The sequence below is a fragment of the Diplotaxodon limnothrissa genome, linkage group LG3 (assembly GCF_057381915.1).
Source record: "Diplotaxodon limnothrissa isolate DT_005_m linkage group LG3, D_limnothrissa_male_GT1.1, whole genome shotgun sequence".
NCBI lineage: Eukaryota > Metazoa > Chordata > Actinopteri > Cichliformes > Cichlidae > Diplotaxodon > Diplotaxodon limnothrissa.
Genome location: NC_140598.1, coordinates 9,960,984 through 9,982,639, shown reverse-complemented (window position 1 = coordinate 9,982,639; position 21,656 = coordinate 9,960,984). Strand labels below are relative to the sequence as shown.

At 41.6% G+C, this 21,656-nt stretch overlaps 3 protein-coding genes across 3 annotated transcripts in view; 2 read left to right on the top strand and 1 right to left on the bottom strand.

Annotated features, from left to right (window-relative positions):
- The window catches only part of LOC146634395 (protein NLRC3-like), a 63,710-nt gene that overhangs the window by 25,739 nt on the left and 16,315 nt on the right, over nucleotides 1-21,656 (top strand). The window lies entirely within an intron of this gene.
- mllt3 (MLLT3 super elongation complex subunit) lies at nucleotides 7,194-9,840 on the bottom strand. The gene is made up of 5 exons (XM_085377845.1): nucleotides 9,737-9,840; nucleotides 8,835-8,931; nucleotides 8,661-8,723; nucleotides 8,447-8,518; nucleotides 7,194-7,227 (listed from the first exon to the last, which is right to left on the bottom strand). The coding sequence occupies exons 1-5, from the start codon at nucleotides 9,838-9,840 to the stop codon at nucleotides 7,210-7,212; spliced, it is 354 nt and encodes a 117-aa protein (XP_085233971.1). The 3' UTR covers nucleotides 7,194-7,209.
- Nucleotides 16,718-18,160, top strand: LOC146634396 (focadhesin-like). The gene is made up of 3 exons (XM_085377857.1): nucleotides 16,718-16,786; nucleotides 16,883-17,010; nucleotides 18,118-18,160. Exons 1-3 carry the CDS (start codon nucleotides 16,718-16,720, stop codon nucleotides 18,158-18,160), a joined length of 240 nt encoding a protein of 79 aa, XP_085233983.1.

The following is a 21,656-nucleotide window of genomic DNA, read 5'->3' as shown; positions in this document are numbered from 1 at the left end:
TCATATTAAATCGTAGTCTAAGTCCTTCTTTAGAGGGATAAATGTCATTCATTATCTTCAAATGTGTTTCTGTTGTTTTGGGGGGAAGTTTGAAGTCCATTGTTCAAAGTCTGTTAATGAAACTTTATGAAGTTTATGTAGGATGTTTTTCCTATTTTGTATTTGTTTGAATTATGATGTATTTCTGACTCTTGCTGCCATGATGCCAGGTCTCTCTTGAAAACAACATTTTTAATCTCAATTAAATTTTCACCTGGAGAAATAAAGGATGATAATAATAATTTTGTCTTCAGGGAATCATTTCTCTGTAAAACAGCTTCTTCTGAAACTCTTGTTACATTTCTTGTTTATTGTTTGCTGGTTTTAGAAAAATGTCATCGTCTCTGTGTGAACTTAAACTCTACATGTGGTGTCAGCTATAAACGAGCTCTAGAGTCTAATAACGATGCTTTTATTATTGTCTGGTATCCAACCTAACCCTGGGCCTCTGGCTGAATGTGAAACACCAGCAGATGTTAAAAACTGTCTGGGTTACACGTGCATCACGTCGTGTGCTTCCTAACATGGATATGATTGGAATCTGGGCCTGTTCAAGCGGTGCTGGTATCATTGTTGTTTCTGAGACTTTCCAAATCTTTACTGGATAAAAACGTAGCAACTGATGGATTTAACATTTAGCACTCAGACTGTCCCAGAAAAGGCGGAGGTCTGGAAGTTTATGTGAAGCTCTGTCTTGCTGCTCAAGTCTTGTTCTCTCCATCTGCACCTCAGCCATTTGAAATCTTGGCCTTAACTATTGATCTGTTTGGAAATCAGACTGTTGTTGGCTGCTATCAGCCTCCACCTGCTTCCCCCAGCACATCACCGTCTCTGGTTCAACTTTTATCTGAGCTGCATTTTAATGACGTCTTTCAGATGGATGATTTTCATTGGGACTGGCTTTCTTCTGTGTCTGATGATTTTAAGGCACGCTGCTTGTTTTTAAAACTGACTCAAATTATTTAAAGCCTCACACGCCTTGATCCTAAACACCCAGATGAATCTGCTCTTATTGCCCTTTTTTAACTAATATGCTGCGTAAGTTTTCCACATCTGCAGTTTTTGCCAACGACCTGAGTGATCACTGCATAGTTGGTGCTGTGAGAAACACTAAAATCTCACGCTCCGAGCCCGCATCAGTTTGAACTGGGGTCGTATTAAACAGGCTGACAATGTCAGTTTGGGAACATTTACAGGAGAGTTGTGTCTACTTTGTGGACAGACACGCCCCTTTTTGCCAGGTCAGGGTGAAAGGTCGGGACAGGCCTGGTTTGGTTCAGTACCGGCCGATCTCCTACATGAGAGAAACCAGGCCTGGGCAGGAAGTCTGGCTCTGATGCTGATTGGCTACGTTTTCATTAGCTGTGTAATCGGATTACTGCCTCCATCATCAAGATGTAACTATTTTTTACTTTAACGACTGACAGTCCAAACGACCGTAGGAGGTTTTGGCAAACTATAAAGTGTCTCTGCCAGCTGTGACTCCTCAGAGCTTCCTCCTCACTTAAATATCGACTCCACTCCTGTGTCACACAAAACTGAAATGTTGCTTTAACAAACACTTTGTTGCTTCTTGCTCTTTGTTCAGCACAGTATCTGATGGTAAACCTCTTGCACACAACTCTGCTCGTAGTTCCTGCTTACTGATACCTTTTCCTTCACACCTGTCACAGTAGAAGAGGTTTGTAAGGCTTTGAATAGCCCCAACACCAGAAACTCGTCCTCACAATCGTTCTCCTTCCTTCTTGCACTTGGCTGCAAATATCATAGCTGAGCCAGTGTCTTATATTTTTAATCTTTCTCTACAACAGAAGGCTTTACCACAGATGTGGAAGTGTGCCTCTGTACTCCCCCACTGAAAGCTGGTGATTCTTCAACATTTAGTAATTACAGGCCAATTTCCAAACTCTGTGTCTTATCTAAGGTTCTTCAAAAGCTGGTAAATAATCAACTTCAAAGTTATCTGGATGAAAATATGATTTTATCTCCCTTCCAGTCTGGTTTTAGGAAACTGCACAGTACTGGAACTGCTTCGATAAAAGTTCTCAAAGACGTCTATGAAGCGCTGGATGCAAAGAACTACTGTGCAGCTCTTTTTATTGATCTATCAAAGTCTTTGACACTGTTGACCACAACAAAAACTCTTCTGGCACAACTTCACCTACTTCCAAGCTGCGTGGAGAGGATGAGGATCTAACAGCACAGGAACTCCAGCAACACTCAGCAGCAGCTGCTCCCAGTCCCTTGGTTTATGAGCTGAGCTGCTGACCACAGCATTTTATGTCATAGATTACTGGAAATAGGCCTTTCAGACCGAGCAGCTGGCTGCTTCTCTAATGTTCTTTTGGACATCAGCAGTGCGTTCAGCTCAATGGTCTCTCTTCAGCTTTTTAAATGTCACTAAACGAGTGCACAGGGTTCTGTCCTGGGCTACTTATGTCAACGGTGTGGCACAAAATCTAGATGCATCTGTTCATTTTATACCATCAACATAGTTTTCAAACCATTACAGCAGCTGTTGATAGTATTCATTCTCAGCTGGCTCAGACTGGCTTTAAATGTAGAAAAAACCAAAGTCATGTTGTTCACAAACAGAAAGAGGGTCCGGCTTTATTTCCTTCTCCTGTATCTGCTCAAAGTATTTCTATTGAAACTGTGGCCTCGTACACAGACCTCGGTATTGTGGTTGATGACAGTCGTTCCTATAAGCCACACATTGAACATCTAATAAAGACACTGAGGCTGAAGTTGGGCTTCTCTTCCAGGAACAGATCATGTTTCACAGGAAAAAGCTTGTTGCTGCCACCTTTTTTTTACCTGCCCTGGATTACAGTGACATGATTTATATGAATGACTCTGCTCGCTCTCTTCATCTGTTGGATTTTGTCCATCATGGGGCATTAAGATTTATAACTGTCTGTAAACCTTTAACACACCACTGTACTCTGTGTTCTCTGGTTAACTGGTCCTCATTGGTCTTACACAGGATGGTCCATTAGTATCATTTTATCTATAAATCTGTTTCTGGGTTACTGCCTCCTATTTATCAGAGTACATGTTAGGCAAACAGTTTAGTCACAGCCTGCAGTCTCAGGACATCATTACATTCACTGTTCCATCAGTTCATGCAGAGCTTGGGAAGAAGGCGTTCTCCTTTTCTGCTCCGTCTTCATGGAAAACATAACCGAAGGATTTAAGGCTCTCCGTTGATTTCACTTGCAGACTTCAAAAGACGTACACATGTTTTTGTGAAACCATCTCTGGGAACTTGTTCTTGTTTTTAATGTGACTGAGTACATTACACAAACTTTTCTCTTATTGTTGTAATTTTAATATGTGTGTCTGGAACAGGTCTCTCTTGTAAATGAGACATTGAGTCTCAATGAGCCGACCTGTATAAATAAAGCTTCAATTACAAAGTCCTTTGTTTAAAAGTTCCTTCAGCTGCCAGTGGGACGTGCTGTGGCTCTATCGGTTGCTGAGCCTTTATATTGTTAGTTAGAAACTACAAATATAATGGCTCACTGTATTTCAGAATCAGAGAAACTTTATTAATCCAGGAGGGAAACTGAGTTGTCATAGCAGCAAATATACAAGAAACAACAAGCACTCATATAAAGTGAGTGTAGAAACAGTTATGATAGATAAATATTCAGAGAAATAGAGAAATAGAAAAATATAGGTATAAATTGTTACGAAATCAGTTTTACCCCGGTTCTTTTATTCGTCGAGGCATCCAGAGACGGCACCAGAACTCAGTAGTTATTTCACAAAACTTTTATTCATCTTCATTTAAGAATAAGAATCTTTACTCTTTAATGTCACAAATTCCTCTTTGTATGTAACATAACAACATACATGATACAGCTGCAGCAACTGAGGCGAGGAGAGAGGCAGCAACAAGAAAACTGGAAGGAGGAGACCAACAACACCACCTGTGGAAATCTTTCCCCAATCAAGCGTCATCATATCAGCATTTCATCAAAAGCACACATGCTCCGACCTGACAATGCAGAGCTGTGGCAAAATCATTGAAATCATTTATGAAACAAATGAGTGCATCAAAAATAAGAGTGGAGCTGCAATGAAAGAGAAGTGAACTTTCTTCAGTCAACACAAAGTTTTCCCTGACAGGTGACATTTAATTAAAGTGACTTTATCACCACACACACATTCAGAGGCAGTCTACAGGAGCAGAGCTGCAGCTATTCAGCAAATGTCTCCCTGCAATCCTCACTGCAACACCTACATGTGAAAATGAAACCACCTCTACTGTTCACACATGAAACGTCGTGTGAAGAACCAGTTTTCCTCAGATCTCTGTTTTAGTAACTCTGAAGTCTGAACTTTGGATTTTTGCATCCTGTTTGTACTGATAACTGTCAGTGGATTATTTTGATCCCAAAGAAATCTTTAACACACATGTAGTGATGGGACGTGTTACTGAAACAATGGTTAGGAAACAGAAATCGCCTGAGAATCTGCTCATGTTTAAGATTTCTTCTTTACAAACATTTTCTATGGCTGTTCCCAGTATGACCAGTGACACAAAGCATGGGAAATGGGGATTAGTTCATTCCGACAAATACACTTTTTAAAATGTAAAAATAAAGAAATGAATCAATAAAATAAAAGAAAGAAATAAAAAATAAGGGTCTGAGGCGTCTGTCTCACTGTATCCATGGCAACAATTTACTTTCTGTTCCTTCATATCAGAACCACATCTTTGAAATCAAAACATTTAAGATTCAAATTCAACCACAGATGTGTTCAATTAGATATTAAATGAAGCAGTGCAATGTTTTTATCACTATCCAAGTTTGAACTCTAAGTGGAAGATTTAAAAAAGAAACACACACACACACACACACACACACACACACACACACACACACACACACACACACACACACAGTATGCAGACATGATTTAGCTGATGATAATGTAACGACTGCACAGACCCGTGGGATGATTCATGTCCTTTTTCTTACTCTATGCAATGATGAACTTCTTGCTTCAGGACCTTCTTGATGAATTTGTTTTCTAATCCACAGTTTTCTACCTGATCTGTGTGTTTGAAGTAAAATGTGTTGCTTCAAATGTAAAAGTTAAACAGACAGAAAGCATCAACGTGGACTTCAATCAGTGTTTTGTGTTCATACAGGTCAGCTGTTGCACACAGAGCTCCTGGATTTACACTGTGCCCTGGTTCCTGTGTTTCTGTATGTAGTTTAGTCTAAAGTGGATCCTCCTCATGTACAGACTGAATTATCTGTTCAACAATCAGCATTTCTGATTCATGGATTTCATTTGTTTTTGCTAGTTTTGACTGAGATTTTAACATATCTGTGGTGGCATCTGTTCAGTGTTATGGAAGTTTTACAGCACTAATCTCACTTCACTGCTTTCTTTCATTTGTGCAACATCTCTAAAGTTAGAAATATCCTGTCTCAGAGTGACGCTGAAAAACTAGTTCATGCATTTATTACTTCCAGGCTGGACGACTGTAATTCATTATTTTCAGGATGTCCTAAAAACTCGCTGAAAAGCCTTCAACTGATCCAAAATGCTGCAGCAAGAGTCCTGACAGGGACTAGAAAGAGAGAGCAGATTTCTCCTGTTTTGGCTTCCTGTTAAATCCAGAATTCAAAATCCTGCTCCTCACATACAAGGTCTTAAATAATCAGGCCCCATCTTATCTTAATGACCTTGTAGTACCATATCACCCTATTAGAGCACTTCGCTCTCGCTCTGCAGGCCTACTTGTTGTTCCTAGAGTATTTAAAAGTAGAATGGGAGGCAGAGCCTTCAGTTTTCAGGCCCCTCTTCTGTGGAACCAGCTTCCAGTTTGGATTCAGGAGACAGACACTATCTGTACTTTCAAGATTAGGCTTAAAACTTTCCTTTTTGCTAAAGCATATAGTTAGGGCTGGACCAGGTGACCCTGAATCCTCCCTTAGTTATGCTGCAATAGATGTAGGCTGCCGGGGGATTCCCATGATGCATTGAGTTTTTCCTTTCCAGTCTCCTTTCTCACTCACTATATATTAATAGACCTCTCTGCATTGAATCATATCTGTTATTAACCTCTGTCTCTCTTCCACAGCATGTCTTTATCCTGTCTTCCTTCTCTCACCCCAACCGGTCGCAGCAGATGGCCCCGCCCCTCCCTGAGCCTGGTTCTGCCGGAGGTTTCTTCCTGTTAAAAGGGAGTTTTTCCTTCCCACTGTCGTCATAGTGCTGCTCATAGGGGGTCATATGATTGTAATTTTTTTTCTATGTATCTACTGTACAATATAAAGCGCCTTGAGGCGACTGCTGTTGTGATTTGGTGCTGTATAAATAAAATTGAATTGAATTGAATTGAATTGAAGAATTTTATAATGAACTATTTACAGGTGTATACAGATGGGTCGAAAGATCCCAAACCTGAAGCAACAAGTGTAGCAGTGGTAATTCTGCAGTTAAGGCTCAAGATTGCAAAAACAACATCAAATCTTCTGAGTATATATGCAGTTGAGTTATATGTCACACTGTTGGCTTTAGAATGGGTGGAAGACAGCAGAATTTCAAAAGTAATAATATGTAGTGATTCATTGTCAGCATTGAAAGTAAATTTGTATGACGTCCTTTTGCTCATCATAGAGTGTCTGAAGAAAATAAACATATAGTGATAATGTGGACTCTGGCTCATAGAGGTATTGTGGGTAATGAAAGAGCAGATTGGCTAAAGCAGCTGTTAAAAAAGTAGACATAGATGTGCAGATACCATTGTTGAAATCTGAGGGAAAAGAATAGTTTGGACACAAAGTAAGAACTTCTGGAGAATGGCATGGGATAATGGAACAAAAGGGAGACATGGGTACAAAACACAATAGAAGTTAAGAGGAGTAGTGGGTTAAATAGGCAGCAGGAGAATACAAACAGGTCATTGCTTTCTGAATGGTTCTCTTTTTATGATGGGGAAACATCCGACTGGGTTATGTGATGGTGTAATGCTGTGGAGACGGTTGAACATGTGGTTATTAGTTGAAGTATAGAAGTCAAAGGAGAGTGTTGAGGGTGGGAACTGGTGGTGAAATGAAACTTACGTTTGAAAAAGTGGTTAATCAGTTAAGTCATGATGAGGTGAAAGGAGTGGTTTTTCATTTTTGAGAAATACTGATGTCATCAAGAGGATCTGAGGATCTGGAAGAGAAGTAAGAGTAAAAGCCAGGAGATGGCAGTAGTGCAACATCTTTGGATGCAAGCTGCTGTTAAAAATGACAGAAGAAGAAGTTTGCTTGATCGTTCCTCAGCTCGTCTGTGTGAAGCTGAGTGTAAAGAGGCTCCTGCTGTCAGAGAAACACTCTGACTGTTTCACAGAGTCAGACATGTTCAGACTCAATCTCAGTCAGAAACTCAGCATCACATTGATGAAGCTGCAGATTCATTGAGGTTAATTTCTGATTCATTTCTTTGCTGCCAGCTGAAATTTAAATGTAATTTAAAAGAAGGATTGAAGGTTATTGAACCCAAAGATTTCACATGAACGTGTATGAATTGTATGATATGTCTCTCCTATTTTTCCATGATCATATTTTGATGTTGATTGTGATTGGTTTCATTTGTTTCTTCATTGGTTGTAGTGTTTTAATGTTTAGATTGTCTTTTGTTCCATGTTGTAATTGTGTATAAAGTTTGATTTGAATGAAAGTTACACTCAAATGGTTTCAGTGTTGCTGTGTTGAGTGTTTGCATGTTTAATGTTTGTATGGAAGACACAGAAAGACATGTGACTAAAGAAATCTGTGCTAGAGGGACTTTTTAAATAAATAGTAGAAAACAAAACAGATGTTGAATTCTTTAGAGAATTTTCTAAAAATCTTTTTCTTTCTAAACAGAAATGTTTGACATGGAAGCTGTTTCTACAGGATCCTGATGGACACTCAGAGGTTTAGAAAATGTTCTCATTAGTTGTTTACTGCAGAAAATCAACCGATGTGAACCAAAACTACAGAAATGCACAAGTGGTGTGTGAGACTAGAAATGATAGAATCAGTGCTGCTGATTTCATTACTCTGAACTTTTAAAGGCAGGTTTTGTATCTGAGAGCAGGGACACTTGCTGTGTTCAGTGACTGTAAGTTCAGGCTACCCTTGATTTAGTTGCTAGATGTTTTTAAACTGTGTTTATTTTATAAGGCTCATTAAAAGCCATCTGAACTAGAGATGGACCGAGCCGATGTTGCATATCGGTATCAGTCCGATACTGACCTAAATTACTGGATCGTATATAAGTAATAAATAAACAAAGATGTAATCCGATCTACTAAATATCACAAAAGCTCCTCAGAAAACTTGCGACATGGCGTAACCCAACACATGACCACATAGGAGCAGTATGTGAGCTGCTGACATCAGCTCACCTGTTGCAGTATGTGACCTTCTCTTAGTGTCATTAGTCTTTTATGCAGCTCCACCAGCTCATCCAGGTAAACCTGAAAAGCACACAGCAAACACGGCTGTCATGATGTAGCAGTGGCTGATGGTAACAAACCCCAAGACATAACAACACTTTCCATATTTCAGAATATTTACTAGTCTACTCCACATCTAAAAACCAAAGACACTCGTTCTCACCTTATCACACTCCATGCTTTTGTCTTGCTTGCTCTGCTTGGTGGGACTTTTTACTTCCACTATCTGACAGACAGAAGAGCAAAGAGTCACCCAGGGTCACGCACACACCTGGATACTGTGGCTTTCAATCATGCTGCTCTAAGACATAAGCCAGTATATTACTGATATGATTACCTGGTTATTAGTAGACTTTAATAAGGGCGGGGCCTCACTGCACGACAGCGGGGAATGGGAGGAGCTGTCACTTCTGCTGCCATCACTTAAACTAATCCTAAGTATGAAGTCACAAAGAATAAAGACATTAAAACTGTTGTCTCAGCTGTTAGCTAAAAACCGCTAACAATGAAAAATCCCCCATGAGCAGCATGTGAGAGAGTGGGGACGAAGGACGGTCTTTAACATGAAGATGACTCTCGCAGAATCAGTGTCAGGGAGGGGCCTGCTAGATCAGGGGTGTCCAACTCCAGGCCTCGAGGGCCGGTGTTCTGCAGGTTTTAGATCTCACCTTGGGTCAACACACCTGAATCACATGATTAGTTCATTACCAGCCTCTGGAGAACTTCAGGACATCATGAGGAGGTCATTTATCCATTTGAATCAGCTGTGTTGGATCAAGGACACATCTAAAACCTGCAGGACACCGGCCATCGAGGCCTGGAATTGCCCACCCCTGGCATAGATGATAGAAAACCGGTCAACTGTTGGAGACGGAGACGATCTGGTTAAGTTATGCTTTTTGGCCAAGGTTGACGGCACGCCTCCACCAACAGGATGGTGGAGAGAGTTGGAAAGAGCTTACATGAAATACTTGAAAAGTTAGTAAAAGGCACGTTGAAAGAACCTTTAGAAACTGTCCGAAGCAATTTTAACCAAGATTTAAATAGCGGCTCTTCATCATTTTACAGGTTTGTTGTTAAAGGCTGGCTCTACTGCACAAACATGTGAGATACAAAGTAGCCCTCATAATAGCAATATCCTGGTTAAAAGGAATTCATTACCAATGTCTGCACACAGCTCTATGAAACTAAACTAGTGTGCGGTTCAGCCATTCGAAAAGCTGCCCTCGGGTTACTAACCTGTGCTGGTGGTGTGTGAGGTGTGCTGCTCGATCCCTGTCTGAATCCACGTCGTCGTTGTCGTCCTCTGAATCGTCGTCGTCGTCCGAGTGCAGATCCTGCATCACTGACTGCAGCGGGCCAAGCACTGAGTGGAACAGTTCAATAAAGCCTCAGTCATTGCAGTTTAAACCTCAGGAATACAAGCAGAAAGCTGCAGATTGTGACGTTGGTACTGTAAAGCTCAGCAAATGTGGACTGGTGATCTGACTTTCACAGGGAACATGCACACATCTCGAACTCTACATAGCTGACTTACAGCTCTGGTTTTCAATTGTTCTCATTGCTCAGGAAAACAACACGATTCTTTCATGTTCTTCAATCTCAAAATGATTTAGCAGCCTCTCTTACGACGTCTTCAACTTTCTGAACCGACTCAAAGTAAAAGTTTATAAACCAGGGCTGTGCCCGTTTGTTTACAGGCTCAAAGTGATACTTTAAGAAGATTTGTGGTAATAATGTTTCTGATCATTTACACAAAAAGATATTTTCTGCAGCATTTCTAAGTTTGATTAAATGAAGGGCATCCCATGATTGCTTCCAATGAGCTACTGTCACTGATGACACAGTGCCGTTTGCAGCAGCGTGAAAGTGGCACGGCACTGCAACACAGAATAAGTCAAATGTAGTACAGAAACAGGGTTGGTGTTAGTCGTAGTTTGGCCTGGAAACTTTTGTTAAACAGTAACTAAAGTAACTTAACCTTGTGACTCTTTAGGAACCTGCACAATATTTTCACAATAAAACTGAAGACTCTCTTCTACCTGGGATGTTGGGTCATGAGTTGAGCTTTTTAACCTGCTGCTTTGGTCTTGCACCATGTACTGTATCAGTAACTTTCATCCACTGTTTGCTCTTCCTGTCACATGACGTCCTTCAGCCACACTTGGTGGAGTCATTTGTTTACATTTGGGTCACACACAGCCTGACTGTAGCGCACAGTTTTTTCACCTGAAGGGCTGAAACAGGTTCTTGCATATGTTGCAGAGCACTGTGATTGTTGGAGGTTCCTGAAGTTGCTCCACTGCAGACTGACACATGTGGCTCTCACTCCCAGACATGCCCAGGCTTGTCTCTTAATTGCATGCACTAGGGATCATAACCACCTGGTGTTGCTATAGCAATGATATCTCAGTACGACAGTTTTGTATCACGTAAGAATTTGTACCGGTATGATTGCAGACAATATGATATACACAGCTAGTTAATGCTTCCACTTTACAATAATAAAGCTTATGGTTCATATTAGAATATGTAGGAGGGATCACTCTCCTCAGCCTTCCCGGGAAATACTGTGCCAGCGGGCTGGAAATGAGAGTTCGTCCACTGCAGGAGCACGATGTAGAGTGGCTACATAAGATGCAGGTTCAGGCATACCAGGCGAATTCAAGGTCTGGCTATACCAGCATGGTATAGTACCAAGACTCATTGGCAAGTCCTGCATGGGGCGTTAGGGACTCGGGTCCACCCACTTCCAACAATGGGCAATAGCTGAGCCCTGGCTGAGGAGAGGCATGGTCCGAGCCGAGGTCCGGCAGCTAGAGGAGGAAAGCACGGAACTGGGTTTACAAGGAATCTGGACATAGTGGGACCTGTCAAAGCAGACGATTAATTGGCTTTAACTTTGGAGCCTTTCCACATCTTAATATTGCTCCGCTTAGTCTACAAGTCAATGACGGAGGAGCCACAGTGCAGGTTATGTGGGGCGATGGCGCACAGGCTGGAAGAATGCAAGACTACTGTTAGCCAGGGAAGACAGAGATGGCGCCATGACCAGGTCCTGAGACTGAGCAGTACTGTGAGAAAGTAGCATCACACAACACCAACATCAGGTGGCTGGAGGACCCAACAGCAGACCAAAGAACCTCCCAGAAAAAGCCAACATAACAAACACAGACATCCAACAATGACTCCACAATGAAGAGCTGGATAGTACTGGACACCTACTGGCTAAAGAGGCAAACAGCCCTCCAAGAACACCTGGCAGCAGCTGCTGGCTAATCAACCACACACAATGGTGCTGGACAAGGAGCAGAAGGCTGCAGAAGGCTGCAGTTGTTTCATGTATTAAATGTCATAAGGTACGCAGCACGACTAAGAAGAACCTGTACTGACTGTGAGCGTCTGGAGACGGGGCTGGAACATCAGCAGCACCTTTCTACTTCATCTGAGCGCTCACAGTGTGTTTTAGTCCATCATACACACATGTGAGCTTTTATCTGTGGGGTCATCCAGGTCATGTAGTCTGAGGAGCTTCTCTTCATCCAGGAGGCTCCTAGAGTTTAAAAACCAGGGACCCGCGTGTCCCAAATACCAGCCTGTGAGCACAATCCACCAATAGCAGCGATAGATGTTAGTTTAGATTTTTGGGTGATTTAAGTTGCAAAGCCGTCATTTCAGTCTGCCAGGAGCTGCTCAGTTCAGAGCAACATGAGATTTTTGGTTGCCAGTAATTTGCTAATAGAACAGCCCCAGCTTTGTAATGAAATCATATAAACAGAGGTTACATGATCCAAAGGCTCCAATCTGGGACTGGAAGTACAATACAGTGGTTTGCAAAAGTATTCGGCCACCTTGAACTTTCCCACATTTTGTCACATTTCAGCCACAAACATGAATCAATTTTATTGGAATTCCAGGTGAAAGACCAACACAAAGTGGTGCACACGTGAGAAGTGGAACGAAAATCAGACATGATTCCAAACATTTGTTACAAATCAATAACTGCAAAGTGGGGTGTGCGTAATTATTCACCCCCCTTTGGGCTGAGTGCAGTCAGTTGCCCATAGACGTTGCCTGATGAGTGCTAATGATTAAACAGAGTGCACCTGTGTGCAATCTAATGTCAGTACAAATACAGCTGCTCTGTGACGGCCTCAGAGGTTGTCTAAGAGAATATTGGGAGCAACAACACCATGAAGTCCAAAGAACACAGCAGACAGGTCAGGGATAAAGTTACTGAGAAATTTAAAGCAGGCTTAGGCTACAAAAAGGTTTCCCAAGCCTTGAACATCCCACGGAGCACTGTTCAAGCGATCATTCAGAAATGGAAGGAGTATGGCACAACTGTAAACCTACCAAGACAAGGCCGTCCACCTAAACTCACAGGCCGAACAAGGAGAGCGCTGATCAGAAATGCAGCCAAGAGGCCCATGGTGACTCTGGACGAGCTGCAGAGATCCACAGCTCAGGTGGGGGAATCTGTCCATAGGACGACTATTAGTCGTGCACTGCTGTCAGGGACCAAGCAGTAAAGCATAAAGGACACAGGTGGTTTTAATTCAAAAAAGGGGTTTTATTGACCCAAAAATATGAAAATATATTTAACAAAGCCAAAACTTAAACAGGCAGACCAATAAAAGAGGTCAACTCAATAGACTAAACTCAAGATAATAATTAACAAAACCTCAAACAACCATATGACAAACTGACCTGCTGAAATGACACACAGGTAGTGATGGCCCGCTTGAAGCTGAAGCTCCGGTGCGTGTGTCAAAAAAATCAACACACTGCTTCAGAAGCACTGTGTCGAAGCTTGATTCGTTTGGCCAGAGTCACATGATCGGGGACGTCCGAGCTTCATTTAGAACCTAACTGCTTCAGTATCTGATTCAATGGTTTATAAGGAAGCGAATCATTCGCGGGATTTGTGGAGCGTTTTGATGGTGACAGATAGCAAACCACTGATCATTCCACTGAGAGATTTGGAGCCAGCGAGGAATAGAGGAGGTTCTGTTGTGTGGGAGTATTTTGAGTGGATTTTGGTCAATCGGGTGGGTTTTCCAGCTTTGTGTTCTGGCCGTTTGCTTTTGTTTTGTGCGTGTTTATTATATCTGAAAACGGGAAAAAGGTAAAATGTCAAAAATCTGCTTCCATAATATAAATATCATTAAATAACTTTAGAAAAACTTCCACTTGACTCTTTACATGTAATGTTGTAAAAATATATATTTTATTGTTTAATTAATCTGAAAATGTTAGTCTGCCAAATGTGCAGCAATTGAATTTATTTATTCTCTTTAGCTGATAGTTTGTGGGGCCCAGGTAGACTGGACAACTGCATCTCTACCAGTTTCTCTGCACTCCAGCCTCTTCTGTGCCATGTGAAGGGATTTTCCTTAAGGCAGGAGAAATTATCTCCACGAAAAGGAACAGGTTCGGCCATCGCACAGTGGAACAAATTCTCTTTTTAAATAAAAATGAAAAAGGGTTACCGTCAATGCATCATGTTTTTAATTCCCTTTCCATTTCACAATCAATTCTACCCCCAGGTCAAAAATATGTCTGGGAAAATTTCCCTGATATAATATTATTTATAAATACACCTGTCTAGCGATTAATTGCATAAGTGCATGGAGGCAGGACCTCAGAGCAGAAGCCTACTCCATAATGTGTTGTACATTATTATATGTATATATTATATGTAACGTGGTATTTTTCAATTATTGTATTTACTAACATCAAGAAGTCACAAGCAAAGAAAGACCACACCATGGTGCATGTTTAAACAAGGAGAGTTTACTGGTCAAAACTATTTATTAAACAAATAAAACACATTTTTTTTAACCACCAAAAAAATACACGTTCAAAGCAACAGTGGCCCAATATCAGACAGAACTCCACTCTGTAGAGAGAGCAGTCATTATGAAGCAGTTGGTTTTATTTTGTGGATTCAAGCTGCTCTTTGTATTTTTGGCCACCAGATGTCACCAGAGAGGACTGTGTTGAAAAGCTTCGAGTAATGAACCGTTTTTCAATACAAGCTTCAGAAAGCTTCATTTGGCCATCACTACACACAGGGGAACTTAAATACTGGTTTAGCTAAACCAAATGACACACACGGGGGAAAACAAGATGGCTGCCATATAACCAACTAATACAAAACATTTAAACACACATGAAACACCCCCCAGGCAATGAAGCATGTGGTGCAATCCAATTAGGCTGTCAGTGGTACTTCAGGTCTCTCAGCCCTTTGCTACACCTTTTGCCAGACAGGAGGAGACACCAACCCCCAGGTAACTCAAACAAAGAAAAGATGTATTAATATAACATAAAACGGAACTTTGACCTTGCAAGGTTAATATGTGTGCACGCCATATAAACATTGGAAGGTGTGATGGAAAAATAAATACATTTAATAAAGAAACAATATTGAACAATAAGAATATTTTAAAGTAGTGACTGTAAATTAAACTAAAGTGAATCAACGGGTGGTGAGGTGTGGAGCTTACCATGTGTGGCATGCCATCACAACTGCACAAAGTTGTGCTTTATGGAAGAGTGGCAAGAAGAAAGCCATTGTTAACAGAAAACCATAAGAAGTCCCGTTTGCAGTTTGCCACAAGCCATGTGGGGGACACAGCAAACATGTGGAAGAAGCTGCTCTGGTCAGATGAGACCAAAATGCAAAATGCTCTGTGTGGAAAACTAACACTGCACATGACTCTGAACACACCAGCCCCACTGTCAAATATGGTGGTGGCAGCATCATGCTCTGGGGGTGCTTCTCTTCAGCAGGGACAGGGAAGCTGGTCAGAGTTGATGGGAAGATGGATGGAGCCAAATACAGGGCGATCTTGGAAGAAAACCTCTTGGAGTCTGCAAAAGACTTGAGACTGGGGCGGAGGTTCACCTTCCAGCAGGACAACGACCCTGAACATAAAGCCAGGGCAACAATGGGATGGTTCAAAACAAAACATGTCCATGTGTTAGAATGGCCCAGTCAAAGTCCAGATCTAAATCCAATCGAGAATCTGTGGCAAGATCTGAAAACTGCTGTTCACAAACTCTGCCCATCTAATCTGACTGAGCTGGAGCTGTTTCAAAGAAGAATGGGCAAAGATTTCAGTCTGTAGATGTGCAAAGCTGGTAGAGACAGACCCTAAAAGACTGGCAGCTGGAACTGCAGCAAAAGGTGGTTCTACAAAGTATCGACTCAGGGGGGTGAATAATTACGCACACCCCACTTTGCAGTTATTGATTTGTAAAAAATGTTTGGAATCATGTCTGATTTTCGTTCCACTTCTCACGTGTGCACCACTTTGTGTTGGTCTTTCACTTGGAATTCCAATGAAACTGATTCATGTTTGTGGCTGTAATGTGACAAAATGTGTGCAAGTTCAAGGGGGCCGAATACTTTTGCAACCCACTGTATTTTACCTACACATACATTCTTATATTTAGACAACACCTGAGGGATAAAACAAACTGTAAATGTCTCCAGCTGGTGTTAACAGCACCACTAACACATCTGTGCTGATGGGGTGTGTGTATCTGTGATCTACAGCTCATGTCTGTCACATCAAATGCAGCTGAGTTTATGTAGATCCATAAAGCACAGCTGATCGTCCTGCGCTGTCTGTGGTCCTGAAATGAACCTAATAAACAAAGATGTGTTTTTGAGGTTTATCAGTGTAAAAGCAGAGATCAGACTGATGTCCATCAAATCTCTGTGATGCCATCTCTGTGCACAAATGAATGGCACAATATCAAGAGCAACAAATCAAACACTGCATTAAACAAACTGTGCTAAATATTAGAACCATTAGCAGGACACTGTGTGTGGCAAATGTTGGTAAATCAGTTTGTGCACATAACTGAAATGTTCCCCTCTCGATGTTTAGCACTTTGACAAAGGAGCAAAGAGAAATTCCCACGTCTCCCACACAGTTTTCTCTGTGTGAACACAGACAGTGTTTCTTGTACCCAGTTTGTAGGAGCTGGGATTGGACTCCACCACAGCAGCCTCTGTGTGGGATAGATGCAGTGCTCTGTAGTATAAAGCACTCTGTCAGTGAGCTGGACTCTCCAAACCAGCAGTCATCGTCTAACATCTGCCTTCTTCAGCTGTAACCGTGTGTTTCTCTTGTAAACTTGGCTCTGATCATATGTGCTGTAATATTCCAGCTGTGCTTCCCGATCGTGCTGCACAGTCTGCACATGCTGGCCGGCTCCCCCAAGCTGAGAGCAGTGGGACTGCGCCTCATGACCGCTCTGTGGAAAAAACAGGTTTGCAATAATAACGCATTACTATAAATGTCATATTCATGTGTTCAAAGCTTCTGTTTGTCTTTGATTGTGTGCTGCTTTGGTCATGTCTGTAAGGACCGGGTCTACCCAGAGCTGCAGCGTCTAATGAGCCAGCAGGACAGCAGGGTGGTGCTGGGGAGGGACGCCCAGTGGGAGCAGATCCTGGCCAGGGCCGCCTGTGTCAGGGACATCTGCAGAGAGAGGTGGGTCCTCCCATACTTACAGAAACAGTGGGCACTTCCTACATTCACTGGTTCATTCATTCAGTGGACTTTGCATGCACAGTGCAGACAGTGTGAGCTTCCAACACCAGGATTCTTCATCTTCCCTTCTAATGAGTAATAATCACTGACTGGACTCTTCATAGATGTTTCTGCTCAGCAAGCTGATGAAAGTTCAGAAACATAGAAATATTTGTTTTTTCAGTCACATCAACTTTGCTTGTTAAGATAAATGAATGCACTTTGTAGCTTTGCAGTGAATGAAGCCTCAGCTCGACGCTCCACTGAGTCCCTGTTTCTCCAAAAATCAGCAGGAGTCCAGTTTTAAATGTTTCCGTACAAATGTCCAGAGCAGCTACACGTGCCTGAATCCAGAAGGATCAAAGTCTTACAAAGTTCAGTTCAAACAGAGAGACTGAGAGGCAGCTAACTTCCTGTCTCTGCCAGACTATCAAAATAAAAGCATACATTTGAAGCAAAAGAAATCCAACTATGTCAGTCTGTAAGCACTGCTTCCCATATAATACAACTCTAAGCAAGTGAGCCATAACTTTATACTTTTAACCTTTAACCCAAAAACTATGTTGATCATATAAACTCCACAAACTGCATCCAGGCTCCTGCACACGTCCTTTACATGTTAGCTGTTAGCTAATGCTTGTCAGTTTTTGTGAACTGGCCTTTATGTGTGTTGATGAAATAAAACGATGATTTTATTTGATTATTTCCTTTGTTCTAACCAGCTGGTGCACACTGTCCATCCTCCCGGGGCCTGTTACGCCTGCTAACATGTACATGCAGCTTTTTTAGCAGCATTAGTGAAAACCTGGGAAACCCTCTGGATGGATGCTACAGTACAAATTTAGCAAATCATTGAGCTGTTTCGTTGTTTTCACAAATGCTTACGTTTGCTTTTATTGTAAAACATTTGCAGCCATAAGAGTTTGCAATGATAAGAAGCTGTGTTTGGCATTTACTTACTTACACGTGTCCTGGCACTTTTAATGCTTTTTTCTTAAATAAAAATGGTAACAAAATTAGAAGAAACACATTTCCCACTTTGTTCACGCTGATGTGTGTGTTAACCAGGCCTTACCAGCATGCAGGGGACATGGTGGCTAAACCTCCTTAGGAAACTCAACTCCTTTGGAGTCAGCACACCCATCATGATGACTTTTTACTACGTCTTCCTGAAAGCATCATGACCTTCTCCATCACCTGCTGGTCCCACTCCCTCAGCCTTCATACAGGAACAGACTGCAGCATCAGTGTGCTCTAAAATCATTGGCCTGCCTGTCAGAACTCTGGCAGGTTTTCATCAACAGGCCCTTAGACAGGCAGCCAAAATCATCAGTGACCCCTCTCACATTCTTCACCCTGCATTTCAATGGCTCCCCTCTGGGCGACGCCTCCGCTGCATTTCCTGCAGGACTGAGAGGAGGAGGAGCGCCACCTTTGTCCCCAAAGCAGCTCTGCTTTTTAACTCCAGCTGATAAGAACATTTCCCACAGAAACATAAACTACACTCTTATACCAACACTTTACTCACTTTTAGTCACTTACAGTTATTTATTCACCTTCAGTCACTTTAATTTTAAAACTGTGTAATTTTAAAACTGTATATTCTGTGTATTTATTATCTCACTTTTATTGTGCTTATCTTCAACGTCATGCTGCTCTGTTGTATGTTAATTGGCCCTTGGGGATAAATAAAGTCTCTCTGATTCTGGTCTTGTTTTTTTATATATTGGTAGTTTGATAGGTTTCGTATTTGTTTTCTTTTACATCATATTAAAATGTATAAATATATAGATTTAAATATTGTGTATTCATGTTGGATTGTGTTTGGTTTTCTTTTATTTATTTCTGCAGTGGTTGTTGTGTATTACTATTTAGATTGTCTTTTTTCCATTATTGTAATTGTGTATAAAGTTTGATTTGAATGAAAGTTACACTCAAATGCTTTCAGTGTTGCTGTGTTGAGTGTTTTCATGTTTAATGTTTGTATGGAAGACACAGAAAGACATTCGACTAAAGAAATCTGTGCTAGAGGGACTTTAAAAAATAAATAAACAGAATGTAAATAATGATGTTTAGTGTTTGAGAAGGAAGCTGTTTCTACAGGATCCTGATGGACACTCAAAGGTTTATAAAATGTTCTCATTAGTTGTTTGCAGCAGAATATCAACCGATGTGAACCAAAACAACAAAAGTGTGTGAGACTACAGATTCTAGAATCAGAACTGCTGATTTCATTACTCTGAACTTTTAAAGGCAGGTTTTGTATCTGAGAGCAGGGACACTTGCTGTGTTCAGTGTGACTCGTCTCTGCAGAAGGTCAGGGCTCTGATAGTTGCAGTTAGCGGGTGACTTACTGGGCAGGTGGATCCTGAGTGTCTGTTGGAGTCAGGGTTCATTATGGTCCTGGTTGCTACTGGAAATAAAGAAACAAAAGGAGGGTGTGTTGTTCAGGAAGTACAGACTGTAGCTCAGCAGGTAGAATTACTAACTGGAAGGTTGGAGGTTTGATCCCTGGCTGCTCCAGTCTGCACGCCACGGTATCCTTGGGCAAGATGTGGAACCCCGACTTCCTCTCCGATGCATCCATCATAGTGTCATTGTTAGAAAAAGAAGTGCTTGTGTGAATGAAGCACGCTGTATAAAATGCTTTGACTGCTCATACAGAAAAGCAGCTCATAAGAACTGGTTCATTTTCCAGATAATTCCACTATTAAGACAACAGACATTTGGGAGGCTTTCTCTGAGAGTAACACTGAAAGTCTTGCTGCTCCTCCACAAAATGAACTTCAGATTAAAGACACAGCTCAGCTAAACACAACTCAAACTAATCTACACTGTTTTTCTTTATTACGCAGCGTTTTTATAACTATTTCCAGATGTTTCTAAAGATGAAAACAGAATTAAACTCCAGCCTGATGCGTTTCTGAGGTTCCTGACTCTGACCGTCCCTCAAACGCCTCTCTGGGCGTTTCCTTCCGTCGCTTTTACTTTCGCTTTCGTGAATGTTGTGGCGCAGTTGATCGTCTCCATGTTAAGGTAACGTTAGCAGTCTGTACTGTTTTCCTGGCTGACATCAGCTGTGTGCAGCTTAGTTTCAGCATAAATCTGCTTCGTTTTATGTGAGATCAGAGTCTAGGAACGAGACAGAAACAGTTGATGATCAGCAGCTGAACTCGATGTTACTGTGGATCCACTGACTGATGTCTGTAGGCAGCTTCTCCTGCCTCCGTCAGTCTGTTATGGAAGCCCGTTTCCGCCACAAAAAAGGATCCATTCTCGAAATGTCGAGTTAGTTCTGCCAATCAGTAATCCAGCTACAATGCGCACTCAAACCCGCATCGCAACAAATCGGCTTTCGAGAGTACGTTAGCTGATATTAACGCCATGTGATTCAGCTAATAACAGAAGGATTTCATCATTTGTGAAGCCACACAGACAATAATCAGCGACTTGTGCATTTATGACTGGCTGTAATTCTGGTGTCTTAGCTGTAGCATTTGTAGCTGAGGGCTTCAGCTTCCGGGTAACAAGGAAATTACGTCATTCACGTAAATGACTGATTGACAGCACTAACTCTTAATTTTGAGTTCGTTTTTTCAAAATTCCAAGTTAATAAGTCGAAATTTCGAGTTCTGGATCCTTCTTTTTAGTGACGCAAACGGGCTTCCAGTGTGTGGATGTTGTTTAACTGCTGACAGTGAGACAGGGCTGTCCTAAGAGTCGCTGCCAACACTTCATCTATAAAATGCATTTCTCTGCTCGTTCGCTATAGTCTGCTGTCGTATTTGTATGCAGGTTATTTTCAGTTTAACTGCTGATGTTCATTCGTGTATTGTAGGTGAATGCGTTGATGATTGATCATAAATTAGTAAACTGGCCGTTTTTGCTCAATAATTCCTGTTTCATGTTCAAACCGTCAGACAGAAACTCTGCGTTTGTTTTTATGTTCTTCAGCCTGTTGTTCTTGAGGTCATCTGTGATGCGTTCAATGACCCGCCACATGCTCTGAGGGTCATTTGAAGAGAAACAGAACTTCATCTTTAGAGCATAAGTGGGTTTTTGCCCTCTTTATGCCCGCGGTCAGGCTCTGTTTATTGTAGTATAACACTCATAGGACAAAGTGACCCGCTGCACACACACTGCACACACACTGCACACACACTGCACACACACTGCACACACACTGCACACAATGACAGCTGCAGAGTTTGTGTCTGATGTATTAAGTATGAAACACTGTTGGGCTAAAATCTGGTCAGAATGAATCCAGGTGCAGGTGTGTCAGTTTAGGACCACTGGACTAACATCCAAGTGCTCACAATATAAAGTGTATTCTGTAGTAACATCCTGGTGTTGCAGCAACAGTCCCACATGGAAACGTCAACACTCAAACTCAAAATCTCTTTTTGTCAACAATAAAATGACAGCAGACCAATTTGATCAAAGTTGGTAAAAAGCTTCAGAAATTAGTAAAATATTAAAAAGTGTCTTGATGCTCAATCATCCAGTAAATCCCCAAAGAGTTGATTCTGTTCATCTGGATGTTTTCAGCAGCATGGATCAGTGTGAGGACAGAGAGGAGGGAGTCCCTCCCTCTAAAAGCACTC